The following is a 20,195-nucleotide window of genomic DNA, read 5'->3' on the forward strand; positions in this document are numbered from 1 at the left end:
TTGTGTATGCTTTTTGTGATGTTCTCTTCACTGAGAGCCCTCGCCCTACTCAGCTGCTCTGCTGTCCTCATGTGCCTTCATATCAAAGAGGCAAAATTACCTGGAGGAAAGGAGGCTCAGAGAGGGCATCACCATCCCTGGAAGTGTTCAAAAACGTATGGATGTGGCACTTGGGGACATGATTTGATGGCAGCCTTGGCAGTGTGGTGTTAATGGCTGGGCTTGAAGATCTTAGAGATCTTTTCCAGCATAAGCCATTCCACGATTCCATGATTTATTTGCACCTGAGGTATCACAATGCCTGTGCCCCTCTTCTCTGAATTGGTACTTCACCCAAAAATGTGCATCTTTTCCTCATAAATGTTTCCTGGAATCCTATAATTGCAGTATTCAAAGATCTAGTGAGAATTTTGTCCTAAAATTTGACATCTCTGTTTTTAGGATGAGAAAACAAAGGGTTTACAAAAGGTGCCTAATCAAGGGGAACACTGGCATTGTGAAGAAAGGGGGAATTATCTGTATTTATTAAGGGTCAGGATTTTCACTCTTTGAAATGAAATGTACAGAAAGGGGAAAGGAAAGTAAGTAAAATTTGAGTTTTGCCACAAAAAGAGGGTGCAGGAGGTTTCAAGGCACTGGACGTGGAAGTAATATCTACAGGCCAGGTGATGTGAAAAACAACAAAGGAAGAAAATTAAGTTGATCTTGTTTGATGTGCTGACCCACTGCTACGGGTTCTACTGCAACATGAAGTTAGGAAATAAAAAAACCCTAAAATAACATTAAACACTGGGCAGAAATTCCACCAAAAGAATGATCTTGTGAGACCACAACTGAGGCAGAGAAAGCAAATTGGGAAATGATCTTGTCACGACTTTCCCCACAATTTTTTCCAGGCCTAAGGACTTCAGCATCCAGCTAAGTGCAAGCTGTCTGCAGGTTTCGAGTGTTTCCCAGGAACAGTGGGGCAGATCAATAATAGAAATGAAAGTAGAGATGTACCAGTGGGCTCAGCGGCCTCCCAAGTATGGTAAATAATAGAAGTGTTACTGCTTTAACAGTTTCTGCTTGAAAAAATCGATTTATGTCCATTGAACACGATGCTAGAGAAGCAGGACTGATTGCTGGGCAGAGCACACCTTCCCCTCTGCTTTGGAAATTGTTACAGAAAAGGGCAAGGAAGGCAAGAGGGGGGCAAACCCCAACACCCCTGAACCATGATTGACCTCAGATCCCTTTGTCTGAATTCAAACTCTCATTAAAAGCCAATACATTTTTTTCCAAGAAGATCCAAGAGGTAAAACTTCACCTGTAACATGAACTTTCAGACACATGTTTGAAACAGATGAGAGGCAGAAAGAAATTAAGTAAGAGAGAAAAACTAAAGAGCAAGACATAGACAACAGCTCCATGCATTTATTCCGTTCATCTGCTCAGTGGTTGACTCCTCCCCAGATCAAACACCAAACAACAAAATGTTCTGGTTTTATCTCTGCTCCACAGACTCCTCCCTCCTCTTTTGCTGTGTCATGAATAAATCACGTCAAATGGAAGGACATTCCTCTGAGTGACAACAATGAGGTCTCCTGGGAGGTTCCCTGCCCATGGCAGGGGGGTTGGAACTGGATTTTAGGGTCCCTTCCAACCCAAATCATTCTATGATGATTTATGATTCTAAATTCTGAGACAAGTTTTTCTTGTGCAATCTCCATCCTTGAAGGACTCCAAGAATATCCAGAAGGCATCTGGTCATGCTTCCATTTTAGGTGACCACACCTGAGCAGGGGTTTTGGGCCAGGTGACCTCCAGAGGTCCCCTCCAACCTCAGCCCTTCTGGGATGCTGTGAAAGCAGGACACTGAGCTCTTGCAAGGAATTATGAGGGTATTATTAAAATTTATGAGAGTTAGTTGTGGCTTTTTAAATTTTTTTTTTTTTTTTTTTTTTTTTAATGGAAAACCTCACCTCATTGCTTTTAGGAACAGATGCAGCAGTTTGACAGTGGTAACATTGATCAAATTAAATGCAAACCCCACCAAAAAAAAAAAAAAAAAATTCATGGCTTTAACTAATACCATGGGAATGAGGGGACTCTGTTCTCACCGGGGATTTCCCTCCTTTTTTTCCACAACACAGAGGAGAGCCTGGAGCACAAACCGACTGGCACTGGGATGCTCCTCATCTCCCAGTGAATCTCCTCCACTCTGCATTGTTAATTACGTGTAGTTAAAAAACCCTGGTCTCCTTTCTCATTAAATATCCAGAAGTACTCTTTGAAAATTTCAGCTCCAGTCTGACAGGAAATAGGAAATTTCAGGAAATCTGGTGAACTTTGAAAGGCTGGAGATAAATTCCAAGGGCAGAAACTTTGTGTTTTCTGATACTGTCATTTTCAATGCACTCCAGATTTTCAATGATCTCCAGATTTTCAATGATCTCCAGATTTTCAATGTACTCCATTGGTGCTCGTTTTAGGGAGGACGTGTGTCACACAAATTAGTGAGAAACAGCTCTGGAAAATGGCAAATACAACTCCTGGTGCTCTGAAAAATTTGCCTTTCCATTGACAAATAATTATACTTTATTACCAAAGTCTGGAAAAACCGAGAGCCAGGGAGGCCACAAGAACTGGCTCATTTTCATCGGGATCTGTGGCAGAGCTGGGATTTGATCTTGGAACATAAAAATCCGGGTAATAACTCAGTCTAACCTGAGCCTGTAAACCTCAGAGGAAAGCTAAGCTTGTGGAGCACTTTCCCAAATGTTATGTTCAATTTCAATATAGAAAGTGATATTTTAAATAGTAGTAATTAGAACTGTTATTTGGCCTGAGCAAGACATCATCCATTACTTGAGCCAGATTCTGGTGTGATAAAATCTTTGTTTTCTAACCTTGTACTTGTTATACCTCTGAGACGTCAGGTGAACATGAGAGGTTTTAGAAAGGTGACTTGTATCACACCATGTGTGTGGATTTCCACATCTAAAGGTGACCTGAGTAGCAAAGGGCGGTAGAAAAGCTTTTCTGGGAAGCGAGTTTCCCTAATATCAGAGTAATTTTCATTGTTATTTTTTTAATCCCACTGATGCTTTGTCATTGTTCTTCCCTCTACCTTGTTTTCCACTTCTGCTAAAGCATTGGGGAAATTATTGAAATTATTGAGAGTGGTGAGAGTTTTTATATAATCATAAAATGTGAGAAAGTGCAATTAAAAAGAAGAAATAGGAGAAAATTAAGCTAAAAGAAGCACACCTTAGCTCACTGAGAATAAGAAACAAAGATTTAAAACCACGGTGAAATCTTAAGAGAGGAGGAGTTCCGAGCAGGAAATGGGAAGCAAGGAAGTTCAAGATAATGGGATCCATTGTAGTGAAGAAGAAATAACAGAAATTGCATAACACCTCAAAAAAACTGAAAGTACTGAACAGTCCAGTCCTTGATTTGTTTGCACAAGATCCTTTATGATCCTGATATGAGCCCTGGTGGAAAGAACTGCAAACAGTAGCTGTGTAGGGAAAGTCTGGGAGCAGCAGCCCAGGGAGTTGTGCTCCTCTGGAGCAGCTGTGAAAATGAGCAAAGGCACCCTCAAACAGCCTTCCTGGGCTCAGATCTGCTGCAAAGACAGATTAAAGGGGCAAGCTTCAGTGTCAAAATCCACCTGTCGCAGGGATTCGAGAAGCGACTTCAGGCAGGGGATGGTCTGCTGCTAATTTCATTGCAGAACAAGCCCGTGGTTGGGAGGATGTTCAGATGACTCAAGTGTCAGAAATTGCTGGAGGTGATACTCGAATATTTCTGTGACTCACAGCTGCATAAACTCATTTGCAGGAGTTTCCTTACTCTTGTGTGCAAAGAACCCCATTGTTGGAAGTGTTTGCAAAGCTCTTTGAGCTTCACTGGTGCCGTCTTTCACCTTAAGAAGCAAGGTTTGACTTCTGTTTGCTCATTCTGGTGTATTGACCAGTTTTCCAGTTCTGTGTGGTGAATGGCACCAGTGGAATGCCCCAACAATGGGATCTCAGTGGCGTGGGCAGGGTGGGGACCGAGAACGTGCTGGGGGAATTTACAGTGTCCTGTTTGGGTGCATTTCTGCTTTGTTATTATTTGGCCTTTTTCCCAACGAACCTCTTGGGGTAAGGCTTATCCTGAGTGCTGCTCTCTCCTCCTTTTCTGGATTAATCCTATGTGCGTTTGAGGTCCAGCTGGGACAGGAGGCAGAGATGTTTTACAAAGTGAGAAGTGCTTTTCACTTACAATCCTGGAGGGATCAGGCAGTTCTGAGTACCAAAGAGCCACGTGAACTTCAGTTTTGACAGTTTGGCAGAAGGAGTGAGATGTTCTTGTGTTAATTAAAGCTCTTTTTAGCTGGTCAGAGGCCCCAGGCACTCAGCGAGCTTGGCTGTCCAGGAAATCTTCCTGCCCTGGAGTATACAAGTTAAAACAGGCAGTACAGGTTGCCCATGTGTGAATTTTCTCCCTTCACAGCCAAATTTTGAAGTGCTTTGTTCACAAACAAGAGTGCAGTACATTTCCCAGGAATCACATTTGGTCAGGGCTCAGTGGTAGGCAAGGTCTGGGTGTGGAGGACTGGATTCAGTTCCCAGACCCCCAGCCTTATCTGCACCGTGTGAAATGAGCACTTTATCTATCCCTGTCCTGGCTTCTCACAAGCAGAGTGAAAGGCATAAATACTTCACTGCTCTGTTTTGATAAAAATTTTCCAGGAACAAAATCAATGTGACAATAAAACATTCAAACAATACTGGTGCAAGTGCCAGCAACCAGAGGCCTGGGTACTAGTGGCATTATGGTACCACTAGAAGAGATGTTTTGTGTGCACCTCTGTATTAAAATGTAATTTTTAACTGAGATCTGGACTTTAAAACACAATGGATGCTTCCCATTTATGAGTTCTGTGTAATATGAAAAACTAATAACAGGGTAAAAGGATGGGAGTTTTACCCGAAGTGTTACAAGAATTGTGCTTTGGCATTTATACCACAAAAGGCAGAAGTTGTTCTAACTGTGAGCTGAAGGTTTCTTTTTAAATGGTGGGGTTTTTTTTCTTCTTTTCTTCCAGGGAATGTGACCAGGAATTGTACAAGCCAGGGCTGGTCAGATGTGTACCCTGCACCCTACGCCGTGGCTTGTGGATATGATTCCAACAGCACTCCTGGGGAAGAGGTCTGTAAACCTGGATGGGGGGACATCGAGATTTAACACGGATCAATATCAGAACTGTCTGATCTTCCTATGCCCCATTTTTTTCCATTCCCTCTCTGATTCCTCAAGAGGAAAGGGTCCTCTTGGGGACCTTTGGAAGCAGAGTTCAAGAGTTTGGTCAAGGAAACAATTTTCCCTTTGATGTCATAGACTCATGGAATTATGGAATGTCTTGGGATGGAGGGGAGCTTAAGGATCATCTCATTCCACCCCCTGCTGTGGGCAGGAACACCTTCCACTATCCCAGGTTATTCCAAACCTGGCCTTGAACACTTCCAGGGATGGGGCATCCAAAATTTCCAGGATGTCAGGACCTGAGAAGATCAAACCATTGTCTGTGTGATGCGCACAGATAACTCCAGGTGTTTGATTTTCCACACTCTGAAACAAGCCCTCCACATTTATATTTATGCTTAAGTAGATACAGTGACTCCAGTCTTTCTATGGCAACAAAAGCATCAAAAGCTCTAAAGGGATAAAAATTACATTTTGCTGCTCTGTAGATCTCAACCAGCTAAATATCTAGATCACTGTAGTGAACACGCATTTTCATGAAATTTTACTAAGTTTTGGTAGAAAATCCAGAAGTTCTCTAGGATATTGTTTCGGCAATAACATTTGTGTATTGTATATTGCTTGTGTACAAATTAGCAATCGCTGACCTAGGTATAATTAGCTTTACAGAGTAGTGTTATTCCACAGTAAGGAGTTTGTTACTGGTTTGCTGCATGCTGAGACATTAAGGGTAAAGTCTAAGGAGGATAACAAATGTTAGAAGCAAGATTCACCTCCCCTAACTCAAAGTTCAGCATCTAATCTAAACTAATCGCCTGCAGCAGTCCCATAGTCAACAAGAAAAAGCTGATGCAAGAAAAGTTATATTTCACTGCAATCATATGTTGCAGTATTTATATTTTATATAATAGTGTTTATATTAATGCATTAATGTGTTTATATTAAACCTCTGCCCATGCTTTTTTCTTGTTCTTGTTTTGTTGAGACGTACCTCAGTGTTAGTGAATGTTGGACAAAGGAATCTCAATAATTAATATGTGTTTCCAGTATTTAAAGGAAGGGCTCACAAAGAGGCTGGAGAGGGATTTTTCACAAGAGCATGGAGTGATGGGACAAGGGGGAATGATGTTAAGCTGAAGGAGGAAAGGTTTACATGGGATATTGGGAAGAAATTCCTCACTGTGAGAGTGGTGAAGACCTGGCACAGGGTGCCCAGAGAAACAGTGGCTGTCCCATCCTGGGAAGTGTCCAAGACGAGGCTGGAGAGGGCTGGGAACAACCTGGGATGGTGGAAGGTGGCCCTGCTCAGGACAGGGGGTGGAACGAGATGATTTTTAAGGTCCCTTCCAACCCAATCCGTTCTGGGATTCTGTGGATCAAAATGGTGAGAGGTCTCTGTGCATGGTCACACACTGCCAAGGCACTCAGAGGGCATCTGAGCAGAACTGCGACAGCTCTGAGTGTGAAAGAAAACAGAAAACAGGGAAGGGAGAGGTGCACAAAGAACTTCAGGGCTGTGCTGAACAGAGCCTTAGCCTGCCTTCAGGGTCAGCCAGCACTTCACATCGTCAAGTGCCCATCCCTCAGACTGAGCTCTGTGGCTGCAAAAACCCCTGCTCCAGCTCTGCTGGGGAAGGACCCCCATCCAGAGCTCTGGTTGGCATTCCTGCTGCTCAGGGGATTTGGGAATTCCTGGGACATGCTCCGGCCACCCAATGGATTGCAGCATTGCCAGAGTGCTGCGTTGCCAGGAGAACCTCTATTGTGTTCTTTTAATTCTTTCTTAACTATTTTCCCTTGATTTCCACTTTTTTTTTTTTTTTCCCCTGCTGTTAAAGTCCAATTTGTGTGAAAGGTGGCTGAGAGGGGTGAACATGCAGTAGCAGTCTGTGAAGAAGAATAGATTTTTGTTTTGTTGTTGTTGAACTGGCAGTGAGTTTGGGGAGCAAAAATTAAACTGAGTAGAAAAAATACCCAGCAAGCTGTACAGGACATGAGGTCCAGGAAAGGCTGATAAGCTTCCAGGAGTAAAAGACTTCATGAACTTTTGGTCTCAGGTCAGAAACAAACAGAAAAAAATATGAAAAGTAAATAAGGGCAGTGTGTAAGGTTTTAACTGTGAATTCTGGCAGTCCCTAAATTAGAAGATCATGTAGGCACCAAAGTGCTGCTCTTGGGGCCCATGCAGTGATGATGAGCCCTTCTCCAAGCTACTTTAAAAGTAGTGCATTAGCAAACGGGGAGTGGGGTTGTTATCCTGCTCCTCTGTCACGTGTGATGCTCCTCTCCCTTGTGTGCTTCCATCTGCTCAGAGGGGCCACCCCAGGGTCTCTGCAGGTTCTGCCTGAAGGTGCTGAAGTAAAGAACTCCAGAGGTCAGTTCAGCCCATGTTTCTCTCCAAAGAAATTTATTTTCATTTACTCTGGAGGGAACCCCTATGACTTTGGGCTGGATGACATGAACCCCAAAACACTTGGCTCCTGAAGGCTTTATGTCAGTATTTCTTTGCTTTTTCTCTCGAAATCGTAAATGTTTCCCATTGTCAACAATGAGGGACAAATGTTGAGGTTACCGAATAGAAACCAAGGAAAATAAATCTCAGTTAATCTCAATTTAGCACCTAGCTCAAATAATTGTTATTATCACACTCCTGTGAAATTAAGCAGAAGCTTTTAGAAGTCAAAGAGACAATTATGAAGTTGCCTGATTTCATTCTGTAAATCAGTCAGGCATCCTGGCATACATTGCCTTCACTTATCTACATCCCTTTCTTTTCAAATAAGAATATTTTATAATCTGGACCCTGAGTGAAATTTCAATTCCATTTATGATCTTGGGTCAAATTTTCTGCTTTGATATTGCTAAAATAGGAACCAATTGTCATTAGCAAGTGCAGTGAAGAGTGAGAAGTCATTATGTGCTGTTTCCAGAGCAGAGATGACCCCACATCCTGCATTAAAGATAAATGCAGAAGCATCTCTCTCTGCACCAGAAGGATTAGTCACCTCATAAAATACAAGGGGGAAAGTAGGGAATTGCTTGTTGAATCACACCAGGAGCTTTCTGTGCATAATTGCTCCTGGGAATAACTCTTAAGTAGAAGGCTTATTTTTCTCTGCTCTCCTAAATGAAGTGTGGGACAATCTCTTCCTCCTACAGTCCCCTACCGCAAACTCCTTCCTTCTGTTGGCCAAGTCTTTCCTGGGACAGTTCTTCTCTGGTGCCATCAAAAATAGAGATAATAGAGAAAGATGAAATCTACATTAGGGAGGTTGACTGCTTTAATCAGAAAAGTCTGAGCTGCCTTTGGGATCCCAAACTCCAGGAAGGATGGAAAGAAGATTTTAGCTTACGGGCGCTGGTGGCTGAGAGGCTGGATATGCGCTGACCGTGTGCACATGTAGCCCAGAAATCCAATTGTATCCTGGGCTGATCCCATAGCCTGGGCAGCAGAGAAAGGGGGGATTCTGCCCCTCTGCCCCTCTCAGGTGAAGCCCCACCTGCAGAGCTTTATCTGGGCAATGCCAATCAGATAAATTGTCCTGAAACCCTTGAATTTTCTATTCAGAGTGACCCAAAGCTCTCAGTGATGTGTCTGTAAGGACACAGTGCTTAAACCACCTCTGAGATCTGTGGTCGAAGATATGGCCTGTGTTATCTCTGAAAACTCTTCTGTTTTAACACCCCTCCAAGCTGGCTTGTGCAAATGCTAAAGGATTGCAACTCATCCCAGCCTCACTGGTTCTGTAAAGTACCAAATACTTGCCAAAGCCTGTGAAAATAGCACATAAAAATGTCAACTCTCAATGTAATGGGAGAGCATTTCTCCAAACAAGGTTGGGTTTAGATTTTCTGTCTAACGTGCTCTTTGTGGTTTCGGTTGTTTGGGTTGTTTAAAGAAGATGGTGACGAGGAGGGCAGAGAAGGGTCAATCAAGAGCTGGAAAAAATAAAATTTTTCATAAACTGAGTTAGAGTCTCATAAAAACTTAGATTGTTTTTAATTGATGACAGTTTAAATAATTTTACCTCTTGATTTTTTTTCTTTTCTTTCCTTTTTTTTCCTTTTTTTTATTTTTTCTATTTTTTTCTTTTTTTCTTTTCTTCTTTTTTTCTTTTTTTCATTTTTTTCTTTTTTTCTTTTTTTTTCTTTTTTTCATTTTTTTCTTTTTTTTTTCTTTTTTTCTTTTTTCATTTTTTCTTTTTTTGTAAGCTGAAAAATCATAATCTCTTGATTTAGAGTATTGCTAGAGAGCTTTGGAGAGCTTATTTGCCCATTTCATTCAGACTGTGATTTCCTGTTGGATCCAAACCCTGCGGCACCCCATGCTCAGAGATTCCCTCTGCATGCAGTCAAAGAGAAAAACTATGAACCGGTTTTCAATTTAACACCTATTTCTGAGTTAACAGTGAGAATGTTTTAAGTTTTTACTTGCCTAAACACAGTGTAAATTGCACAAAAACAAACCAATTTCCCAGACAACTCTGCCCTCAGACCTCCTTAATAAAATTAGTCTCACCGCACTCACCAAGTCAGACCCAGTGTCATGCACTCTTTAGCTGAACATTGGTCACTCCTGTTCCACAAGGTTTTAGGTGTAAAATCAGCCTCTTTCCATCAGGAACCTTCGCCCTGTGTAACTTTAAACCAGGTTTGGAGTGGTCCAAGCCCTGCTGCAACCAGATGCATTTTCCACACTCACACCAGCGGTGTTTGAGTCACGTGTGCTACTGGATGAGATATTAAAGGGTAAAGGAGTCAGAGGTGTTCTAAAAGAATGGGGAAGGATGATTTCCTTGTCCCACCAAAGTGATGCTGTGTTTAGGAGTGCATTTTGGATCTCTCTGAAAGCGCTGTTTTCCTTCTTTCACACCAGCAAACAGCGTTCTATGGAACGGTGAAGACTGGCTACACCATCGGACACACCTTATCCCTCATCGCCCTCACGGCTGCCATGATCATTCTGTGTCTCTTCAGGTAAGACTATGAGCAGAAAAAGGCAGAGGGGAGGTGTCTTGGTTTGGAAAGCCAGGTGTCTGCTAAGGAAGGCAAGAACCTCCCTTGAAATGGAGAATGTAAACTGCCTCCCTCCGAATTATTATAATTTTGAAATTAAGGAGCTCTCAGGCAAACATATGGGAATAGGAATAACAGTTCCTTACTAGGACTATTAAAAATACAAATGCCATAGTACCAAAAAAAAAGAAAACAAAAAAACCAAACAAACAACAGAAAAAGAGAACACACTGACAGAATACAAACTGACACCCTGTTGGTCAGGGTGTTGGGAGCAGTCCAATCAAGTCCTCCTGCAGTGACAGATGTGGTTCTGTTGGAGCAGTGATCCTGTAGAAGGGTGTAATTTTCCTCTGAAGGTCCAGTGGTGGTGAGATGGGTCTGGTCTTCCTCTGGCAATCCAGTGCAAACAGGCTGTGCTGGTGTTCCCAATCTCAGATTTTATCCAGGTAGGAATGCTTGGCTCCTCCCCTGGGTGGAGCATCTCCCCATGGGATGATGGAATTGTATCAGCCATGCAGTGAGCCTGGATGGCCCATGAACAGCAGACATCCCCTGGAGGGAGGATGGGTCCTGGAAGAGATAAAGAACCCTGCCCCAAGAGGATTAACAGCTGGACCCTTAACAGAAGACACCCACCCCTCCCCCCTGAAGTTATGAGATAAAGAAAAAAACACCTCTTCACCCAGTTTCAACAGATGCTAATAGAATACATCTTGAATTGCCACCCAGGACAGAAGGGGATGGCTCAAAGGCTGGTAATTTACAGGCTGTACAGGCCATGAATGTCACAGGAAGATGCCCAAGATTTCTGTCAATCATCGTTGGATAGGGCAGGAAGGTTCCTCCATCTTTCAGTGTCACGGTGTTTTGGTGTGTGGTTTGTGACTTCTGTGCCAGAGTTGTAACCCAAATACAATTATTCAGGTGGATTCATCTCACCAAAGGCAGATTGCTCTGTGATGGATCTCTGTTAGGGAGTTACCGTCCATAGAGTCCTAGTCAGAATGCTGCCTATAGATACCACGGAATTTCTACCTAAAGTAGGTGTTCAAAATGCTATCTAAAATTGCATCCAAAAACATCCAGGATCACAAAATCCCAGAATGGTTTGGGTTGGAAGGGACCTTAATGATCAACCCATTCCATCCCCTGCCATGGGCGGGGACACCTCCCACTATCCCAGGGTGCTCCAAGCTCCACGTAACCTGGCCTGGGACACTGCCAGGGATGGAACATTCTGTTTCTCTGGGAAACCTATGTCCTCCCAAAGTCTTTCCCAGAAACACTTCCTGCTGCCACTGTATGGCAAGACAGAGACACCCAGGGCCATTTAAACTTGCTGATGTCCCTGAGATAGGCACAAGTGTGGTAGATATGATGCAGGGCCTTCAGGAGACCCAGGGCCTCACGGATGGATGGGTAGATGTCTGGAGGTCATCAAGTGGTATCAGAATCCCAGATTTCAGCAAATTGATTAATTCTCTATTGTTTGTAATAGATTCAGGCATCTAAATTTGGGTGCCTCCAATGAAGAAGTCTGCACGTATGTAATCTCCTGTTATAAATTAATTTATGTAAAGGGAGACCAGCAAAAAGCAGACCTGTGTGAGATGGAAGGTCCATGGATGAGGCTCCACCTCCTCATGTAAGACAGAGCACATTTTCAGGGTAACTCTCACAGCAAGGCTGGCCTCACCCTTGAGGATCTTTGCACTTCTCCAACGAGCTCTCTCCACTCCCCTTTACAATGGAGGAGTCAATCAGACACATGCAAATTACCTCCACAAGGTGTCAGGTGCCAGCCAAGCCGGTGAAACCGCTGAGGATTCTGTTTTTCCTTCCTGGGAAACAGCTTAACTTGACTTGCCTTTGCCTGCAGGCACAGAGGACTCAGCTCAGCCCCATTATCTTGCCATCATCGGAGATTAGGAGCACAACCTCTGCCAGTGCACAGTGGCTCGTTAAGAGGTGGTAATTTGATTGCACTGCTGAGTGAGGTCTGGTGTGGTTCTGGTGTCTGTACAAAGCACCCATTTCCAGATTATTAGGTCTTTCACTTAAGCTGATGTAAAGTCTCTCTGGGAAAAAATCCTCCTTCTTGATCAGAATTCGCCTTCAAAATATTAGCGGGCAAGGGATAGAAAAACTCTGGTGTAGTTCTCAGTATCATTAACAACCAGTAATTTTTAAGTGAAAATATAGTTCATATTGCTCCAGAAAGTCTGTAATATGTGTTAATTCAGGCAACAGATGCTAAGAAATTATTTGCCTGCTTGAAGAGATGTTTCACTTTGAAAAGAATTATTGCAGCAGAAACATTCTGTAGAAAATAGCCTTTTATCATTTGCACAGTCTGCTCAGTCAAAAACAATTCTTTTCCCATGGAGAGCAGTGGGATGGACCTGTTTTCTGTCATCCTGTATTTTTTCCTGGTTTTTTTGAGGATTGAAAAAGCAGCAGTACTGCTGCAGATACGTGGATTGCCACATTCTGTGGACTTAAAGAGGCTTAAGTGGATTTGTGGTGATGCTCATTAGACCAGAGCCTGTCTCAGGGTTGTTAATGTTTAATTGGGACTCTGTGTCATGGCAGAAGAAACATGTAAATATAAAAACAATGCTTTTGAGAAGATTTGCTATTCAGAAACGTTTCATTTCTTCCCAACAGAAAACTACACTGTACTCGAAATTACATTCACATGCATCTCTTCATGTCCTTCATCATGAGAGCCATTGCAGTCTTCATAAAGGATGTCATCCTGTTTGAAAGTGGGGAATCTGAGCACTGCTTCGTGAGCTCAGTAAGTAGCCTTTCACTCAAAATTTCCACCTCATTTTGTTGGAATGCAGCAAAAATTACCTTGCAAATGCATGTAAGGTGTTACTTCGGGAAGATTTCAAATCCTTTTCTCATTTGAAAAGAAAAAAAAAAAAAAAATCTCTGCTGCCATTTGTCTTATATGGAGAAGGAATAAATTGATTATCACAGTCAAAAAAAAAATATATATATATATATATAATATCTGGTCCTTTCTGAAGTTGGACTTCATGGTCTTAGAGGTCTTTTCAAACCTTAAGGATTTCATCAGGCCAAACACACAAGTGAGGTTGTACAGGATTTGGGGGTTCCTGTCAGTCCTGTGTCCATCTCCGGGCCACACACTAATTTTTTGGATGTCCTGGTCAAAGGAGGTTTGTGTTTAGGGATTCAATAAAGCCTTTTCCTTCAGAGAGGACGAGAGTCAGATCCAAATTCACATAACTAATTTTAGTTATCTGTGGGGTAAGTACCTACACATGAGCTACATGTGTAAAGTGCATCCATAGACAGCAGGCTCTAATTCATCTGTTCCCTGGAGTCTGGAATGCTGTTCAGTCCCTTGGGAGAAGGCACCTGCATGTGGGTGATTCTCTGAGCAGGAAATCTATGTGCAGACATCATCACCCATTTTTCATCGGAATTAGTATCCCACGCTCGCTGTCTGCAACTGTGAGATTTCCCCACTGGGATGATAAATAAGGGGAATAAAGGAGTTGGGTTATTTTTTTTTTGCCTTTCAAGCTGAGTGTTATCAGCCAGCTCAAACATTAGGGAGGGAGAAAGGCTGTTTATCTAAAGGCCACACTGACGTAAGAGGACACCAGTCATGAATGAATTTAGGCAGGAAATTGAAATCACCAAAATTACAAGATGTGATCAGAAGTTATCCCGGCCAAAAAAAAAAAAAAAAAAAAAAAAAAAGAAAAACAGGAACCCTCCATAGTAAATTCAGAACATTAGATGAGCTGCTTGCTGATAATAGTGGGGGACTGGGCATAGCACTCCAGCAGATCCCTCTGGACCTGTTTTTTATGTCGTACAGCGCCAGAAAAAAAGATTCTCTTTTCCATTCATCCAATTTCTTCCCTGCTTTCTGTCTTTCCTGTATCCTTACCCTGAGTCCTGTCCCTGCTGTTAAAATGACCTTTCTGCTTGAGCATCTCTCAGTTGAAACCCAGAGCAGCCTCCTCTCAGCTTTTCCCAAGAACTGTGTGCGGCATGATTCGTTCCCTTTGGAATGTCCCTGTGCCCTCCCTCCTCTCTGTGATTCACTAGGATCGGTATTCCTGGAGTGGGTTTTTCTTGTGAAGGTCCATGAATGGGTAGAAAGACACGGAAACTGGAATAAATTGCCACAGATTAATTATCAATGCCAATCGGCAAAGGAGCCAAGATAGGCCAGGCCACGATGTGCGAGCCAGCCTCTCATCCCTGTGGGAGTTTGCACTGGATTTTGCTGGATCAGGACTGAGGCACAGTTGCAGAGAGCTGAGTGAGAAATGTTCGCTCCTCATCCATCCAGAAACATTTCTGGGTGTAAATACAGAATATTCCCGCAGGATCCAGAACACCTGCGCTTTCAGGTAGCCCCATGGCTGCAACAGTTTTGTGTTTCTCCCCATCAGAAGATTTTTTGAGGTAATTGCCAGCTCAGGGTGAATGTCTGGATGATACATAACAGATAAAAAACCATGTGGGACAAATCTATCTACACCACTTTAGGCCGAGCATACCCTTTGCAAAATCTGCACCAGTCTTGAACCAGCATTTTGGACAACTTTTTAGGTCCCAGTCTAAAAATACTGACACAAAATGCCTCTTCTAACTTTCATCTGTTAGGAAAAATTGTTCTAAAATCCATTGTGTTCCTGTGGGGTTGGCTGGGTGAGGTTAGGTTGGCTTGAGTTAAGTTTGTGCTTTGAACTTGCAGGAAAAATCTTTGACTTGGGAGGCCTGGTGCTAATTCATATACTCAGGATTTTATACACAATTCACTGAGGGTTGACCTTGAGCTCGTTCAGTCTGGGGAGAGATTTGAACTAACAATTTTTGCTGAATGCTCTCACTGTTACTCTGGTTTAGAACAGGGCAAACCCAAAGTAATAAAATTGTTTCATTAGAAGAGAAACCACACTCAGTTCCTAGAGGCAATGAAAGGGTAAAGACACTCCCCTTTCAGAACAGACTTAGGGCTATAAAATCCAAATTAATAGAAACCTCTCCCAGCATTTCTGATGGAGGCACCAAAGTTCTCAATTTGATATTACCTGCTGCATTAAGAAGACTTTAAGTTATGTTTTGTGCTCCAGCCACACAAAAATATGTTAAGCTCTCCACCAGCAAACATTTCAATGCTTCAATCAAGCAGGGACTCCAACACAGTAAGTGTATATGTAATAAAAAAAAAACCTTTTCAAGAGGCTTTACTGCATTTTTACTTCATTTTATCTAGTTTGGGGCACTTCCAGTGTGGTGTTAACTCTGCACCATTTTAAACTCGAAGAATTTTGGATTGCCACTGAGTTCAACGTGAAAAAACACCTTGAAAATTAATTTATTGAGCATTTCTATGGGCCACAGTGCCTGATAATGAGGCTGTAAGCATTTCAGGGCCAGTGCAGACAAAATAAATGTGATGAGCATCACTGAGTCATGGTGTGAGCCAGCACTGGGTGATGTTTGCAGAGTGATGTGTGGCACCCATAACCTCCATGAGTTCCTTGGTCCTACTTTATGGATAAACTCACTCCTGGGGGAAAAAAACGCTGCTTGGGTGAAAAGATCAACCGGTCTTCACTGGGGAGAAACCCTGAGTTAACAAGCAGGTCCTGTTTTTATGCCTAAATGGAACCGGTTTAAATGATCTTTAAACCCAGACCCTGCACAAAGCCCCTTGGCCAACACCAAGGAAATTCAGCACCGGTGGCTTTGTAAACGCCCCTCACTCCTCCTCCTCTTTCCAGGTGTACAATTCTGTTAGATTTGGTTCTAGGTACAATGTGGGTCACTTGGCTCGTGGAGAATCCCTAGGCTGACCTCTTCCAAATGCGGGTTTTTGTGGGGTTTTCCAGTAAGAAATAAAACGTCGCAGGGACATTTTGAATTTTCTAGAGGAGTGCAAACAGCAGAGGGGTGAGATGGCCCCACACAGACACAACATTTTGCTCAACACACCATGAGGAGACCAAACTCATTTCCTCCCTCTCTCTCATAAAGTATTTATGTAGCTTTTTAATTCTAATTATACATAACTGAATCACCCTATTGGCTTAAGTGGATTAAAAACAGGCAGCTGTGTTTGTCAGCTGGGGCTTTAAGCACTTGGATGTGGAGATGATCGGGCTCAGAGGGCTCTGTGGACCCACCCACTCGGACTTCTTCAAGAACTATTGGGTTGGACTCATTCAGGTTATGTGCTCTCTCGCTAATTGGTCATTTCTGAGGGAAAACTCACAACATGTGGCTTTGTTACACCTGAAAATTGTTCACAGTGTGGGAAAAATTGCATCATTTTACAGTCTGGATTTCCATTTTATTTTCTGGTTTGGTTTTTTCAGGTTTTTGAGGGGGGGGGTGTTTGATTGCTTGTTTGTTTTGGGGGTTTTTTTTGTGTGGGGTTTTGTTGTTTGTGGGGTTTTTTTTGTTTGTTTGGTTTTTTGTTTGTTTGTTTTGTTGTTTTTTTTTTTTTTCCCCAGCCAGACTCATGAAGTTTTAGTTTTTTCACACTGATTTCCTTAGGTTTAGTGCCCTTCCCTCTTGGCATTCCCACAATTTATCTTCCCCTTTCCTTCTCTCCCTGGGGAACAGCCTGTAAAAACAACAGTCAAAACAACAAATGTGGTAGAAGGATTGCACTGAACACTTGAATTGTTGTTTCATTTCTTTTTTTTTTTTTTTTTTTTTTTTTTTTTTTTTTTTTTTGTCAGTTTAGGGATAGGTTTTGATATAGTTTCATTACTGTCACATCTGAATGGCATAATAATGATGAACCACTTACATCTCCAGCCTTGCTGAAGAAAAAGCCAACAGTTTGCTGTAAACAAAGATCAGGTTCTACAGGTTAAATTCAAGCTGACTTTTTTTCTGAGCTCTGCAAATTTGCCCTTGCTGGAGATTCAGCCAAGGGAGATGGCATCATTTTTCTTTTCCCTTTTGTATTATTCCAGTAAAACAAAAAATTCCAACACAAAAATTATTCTTCGCAGATGAGGGTGGGAGTTCAGCAGTTGAGAATTTACATGCATATCTCATATTTTCAGAGTGAAAAATCGGTGGGTTTTTTTTTTTTTTTTTTTATTAATTCCCTCAGGACAGACTGATAAGGCCTCTACAGGCCCCTAAATTAAGTTTATTTATGGAAGTTGAAGACAGATACATTTTCATTTACAGCAGTGAGGCTACTCAGATCCATGTGGGAGCACCACGGCATGCAGGCTGATGGAGAAATGGAACAGTAGAAGGCTTTTTGTGCACTTGTGTTAAAGCAAAACAAACATTAGAGAGTCAGTTGTTTCTTTGGGTGTTATCTGATGATCACTGCTACAATCTAAGGTTTACAGTAAAACAGAGGGGAAGGAAAAAAAAGAACAAAACAAAACAAAAAACCCCAAACATGCCCTAGAGAAAGTCCCTGTAAATCATGCAAAGAAACAGAAAGAAAGCAAAGGGAAGGAATGGAAGCATCCTGGAAATAACCCAGGAATGAAGGCAGAAGGTCAGACTCTGGCAGAGCTCTGGAGGAGGAATTTTCTTTACTTAAGTGACTCTAACTCTGGACACAGCAGTGACACCACCATGGGCTGGCACCTTAACACACCACAGTTGCCAAAAAAGAGAGAAAATGGGAAAAGTGTGTGGAAGGGCTTTATTAAAACCCCGATCAGCTTCTCTTTTTCATCGCTGCCTTGTGGTTGACTTGGCTTATCACTGAAGATGCGCTCATGAGCACCATTATCCTGTGACTGATGGGCACAAAACAGGCACCGTTAACCCATTTACCAAGATAATTCTATTTTTACATCTGACCTCAACTCTGAGTCATCTGACACCCAGGTTAGACCAAGCAGAGCTAATCAGCATCTCAGAAATACTCGCAGGACGGCTCCCAAGAATCAAACAAGAATTCCTAAGAGACAAAATAGAAAGGCTGAGTCCTTCAAGACTGACAGTTACATAACCCCTGCTAAAATCAGCTAAGATAAATTCTTAAAGAGCCTTGAGGATCACAGTCATGGGGCTTAGAGTTGCTTCTCATTTGAGGGAAAGCGGACGTAAGAGTTTCTTCCTTGAATCCAACAGGACAGTGTTGGATTTGAGGAAGCCTGCATGGGAAGCGGGCAAGGCATGAAGTGCAGCCATGTGCACCACATTTTTCATCAGTGAAAACTGCTGCAACTTCATTGAACACAAAATTCACTGGTGCAACTCCATTTGTTTTAATACAAAATTTACTGGTGCAACTCCGTTTGTTTCAATACAAAATTCACTGGTGCAACTCCATTTAACACAAAATTCACTGGTGCAACTCCTTTTGTTTCAATACAAAATTCACTGGTGCAGCTCCATTTATTTTAATCAGTGCAGGATCTGCCCCTGTTATGCTTTGCACATGAAATAGAGGCCGTCTCACGTAACTTCCTCGTAAATCCTCACCTCATCCCTGGAAGTGTCCAAAGCCAGGTTGGATGGGGTTTGGAGCATCCTGGAACAGGGGAAGGTGTCCCTGCTGATGGCAAGGGCGTGGCATGGGTTATCTTTAAGGTCCCTTCAAACCCAAACCATTCTGGGATTCTGTTTCTCTAAATGCCTTGCCATTTTCAGCTGGCTCTGAGGAGGTGAAAGTACAGAGAAAAGCCAGGTTTATCTCCTGGGACGTTGGATTCTATATGACTTTGGATTGAACTCTTTCTGCAGAAATCTCTAATGAGGGATACAATGCTCCAGCCAGGTTCATTAGTGGCCCGACCTTGTTGCAGGTGAAAGAAGCACAGGAAAGAAATAGAAATTGATCCAAAAGCTTCTTCCTGATGTGCCCATTGCTGCACAGTTTTGAGGAGGCCAGGAAAGCCTTACCTGGCTGAGGCAGGGGCTGTGTGCCTGGGTCAGGCTGTACAGCCCAGCTCGTCCGTCGTCATTTCTGCTTTATGAATTGGTAACAAATCCACGAGCCCAGACACAAATCCAGGTTATAATGGCTTCATAAATTGCCCACTGGCAGCTGACATGAGGCAAGTATTCCAGGGCGTGCTCTTGGGGCAGTGATGGGTGCACGAAAATGTAATGGACTGTGACCTGAAGGAAAGCAGGTTAAGATAAATTGAGATAATTAGCCACCACAAAGGCTTTAGAGTGCACTTGCATAATGTTTCTGGGGCACCATGGGTGCAGAGCAGGCAGCTAACAGGGAAAATGTGGGTTTGGGACCTCTTCTCCCTGTGCCTGAGACAGACAGTGACCATGAATCCAGTCAAATTGATCTGTCTGTACTCTTAATAATATATTTTTATACTAAGAGCTGAAGCCTCTGAAAGGTTCATCATCAAGACATAAGATTTCTATTCCCATGAAGGTATTTTATTGTTCATAAGTCCTGATAGACCATGAATTACTTTGAGACTTTCAAACTGGAGTCTGTGTGCTTCCATCGTGAGCCTCTTTGCTTCTGTCAAGATGGCCTTTTAAGAATTTCTTGAATCACATTTCTTCATTCATAGATATTGCTTTCAACAGCCTTAATTTCTGTGCATCTTCCAGGAAAACCTGCAGAGCCACCCACCAAGGCAGCAATTTATTGTTTGAAATTCCCTGCTTGTCACACCCGGTGATAGGGAGGGAGGGAAGGAGTCAAAGGCACCCAACTGATTTAGGAGAAGTTTTCTCCTTTGAGTATTTGAAGACAATTCACTTTCATTATTGAACATAAAATTTGTGGGGCTTTTTTATTGCCCACCTCTTTGAATCTGGTCTACAACTGTAATTAAACTGAGGGAAGAAATGAAAGTGATAGCTTTTAGCCAGGCAGTCTGGCTGGTTTGTTTTTAATTTCCTTTTTTGCTGTTGTTACAAAAAAGGTTTGTTATGCTAAGCCTAAGTTAGCATGACTGTCCTTTTCCCTTTCC

General features: G+C 42.5%; 1 protein-coding gene across 1 annotated transcript in view; it reads left to right on the forward strand.

Moving 5' to 3' along the window:
- LOC120753632 (vasoactive intestinal polypeptide receptor) overlaps nt 1-20,195 on the forward strand; it is a 62,288-nt gene that overhangs the window by 18,586 nt on the left and 23,507 nt on the right. The window contains exons 3-5 of the mRNA XM_040066054.2: nt 5,081-5,184; nt 10,115-10,215; nt 12,925-13,057. Coding sequence (XP_039921988.1) covers nt 5,081-5,184; nt 10,115-10,215; nt 12,925-13,057 — 338 coding nt within the window. The remainder of the gene's footprint in view (nt 1-5,080; nt 5,185-10,114; nt 10,216-12,924; nt 13,058-20,195) is intronic.

The sequence above is a fragment of the Hirundo rustica genome, chromosome 1 (assembly GCF_015227805.2).
Source record: "Hirundo rustica isolate bHirRus1 chromosome 1, bHirRus1.pri.v3, whole genome shotgun sequence".
In the NCBI taxonomy this organism is placed as follows: Eukaryota; Metazoa; Chordata; class Aves; order Passeriformes; family Hirundinidae; genus Hirundo; species Hirundo rustica.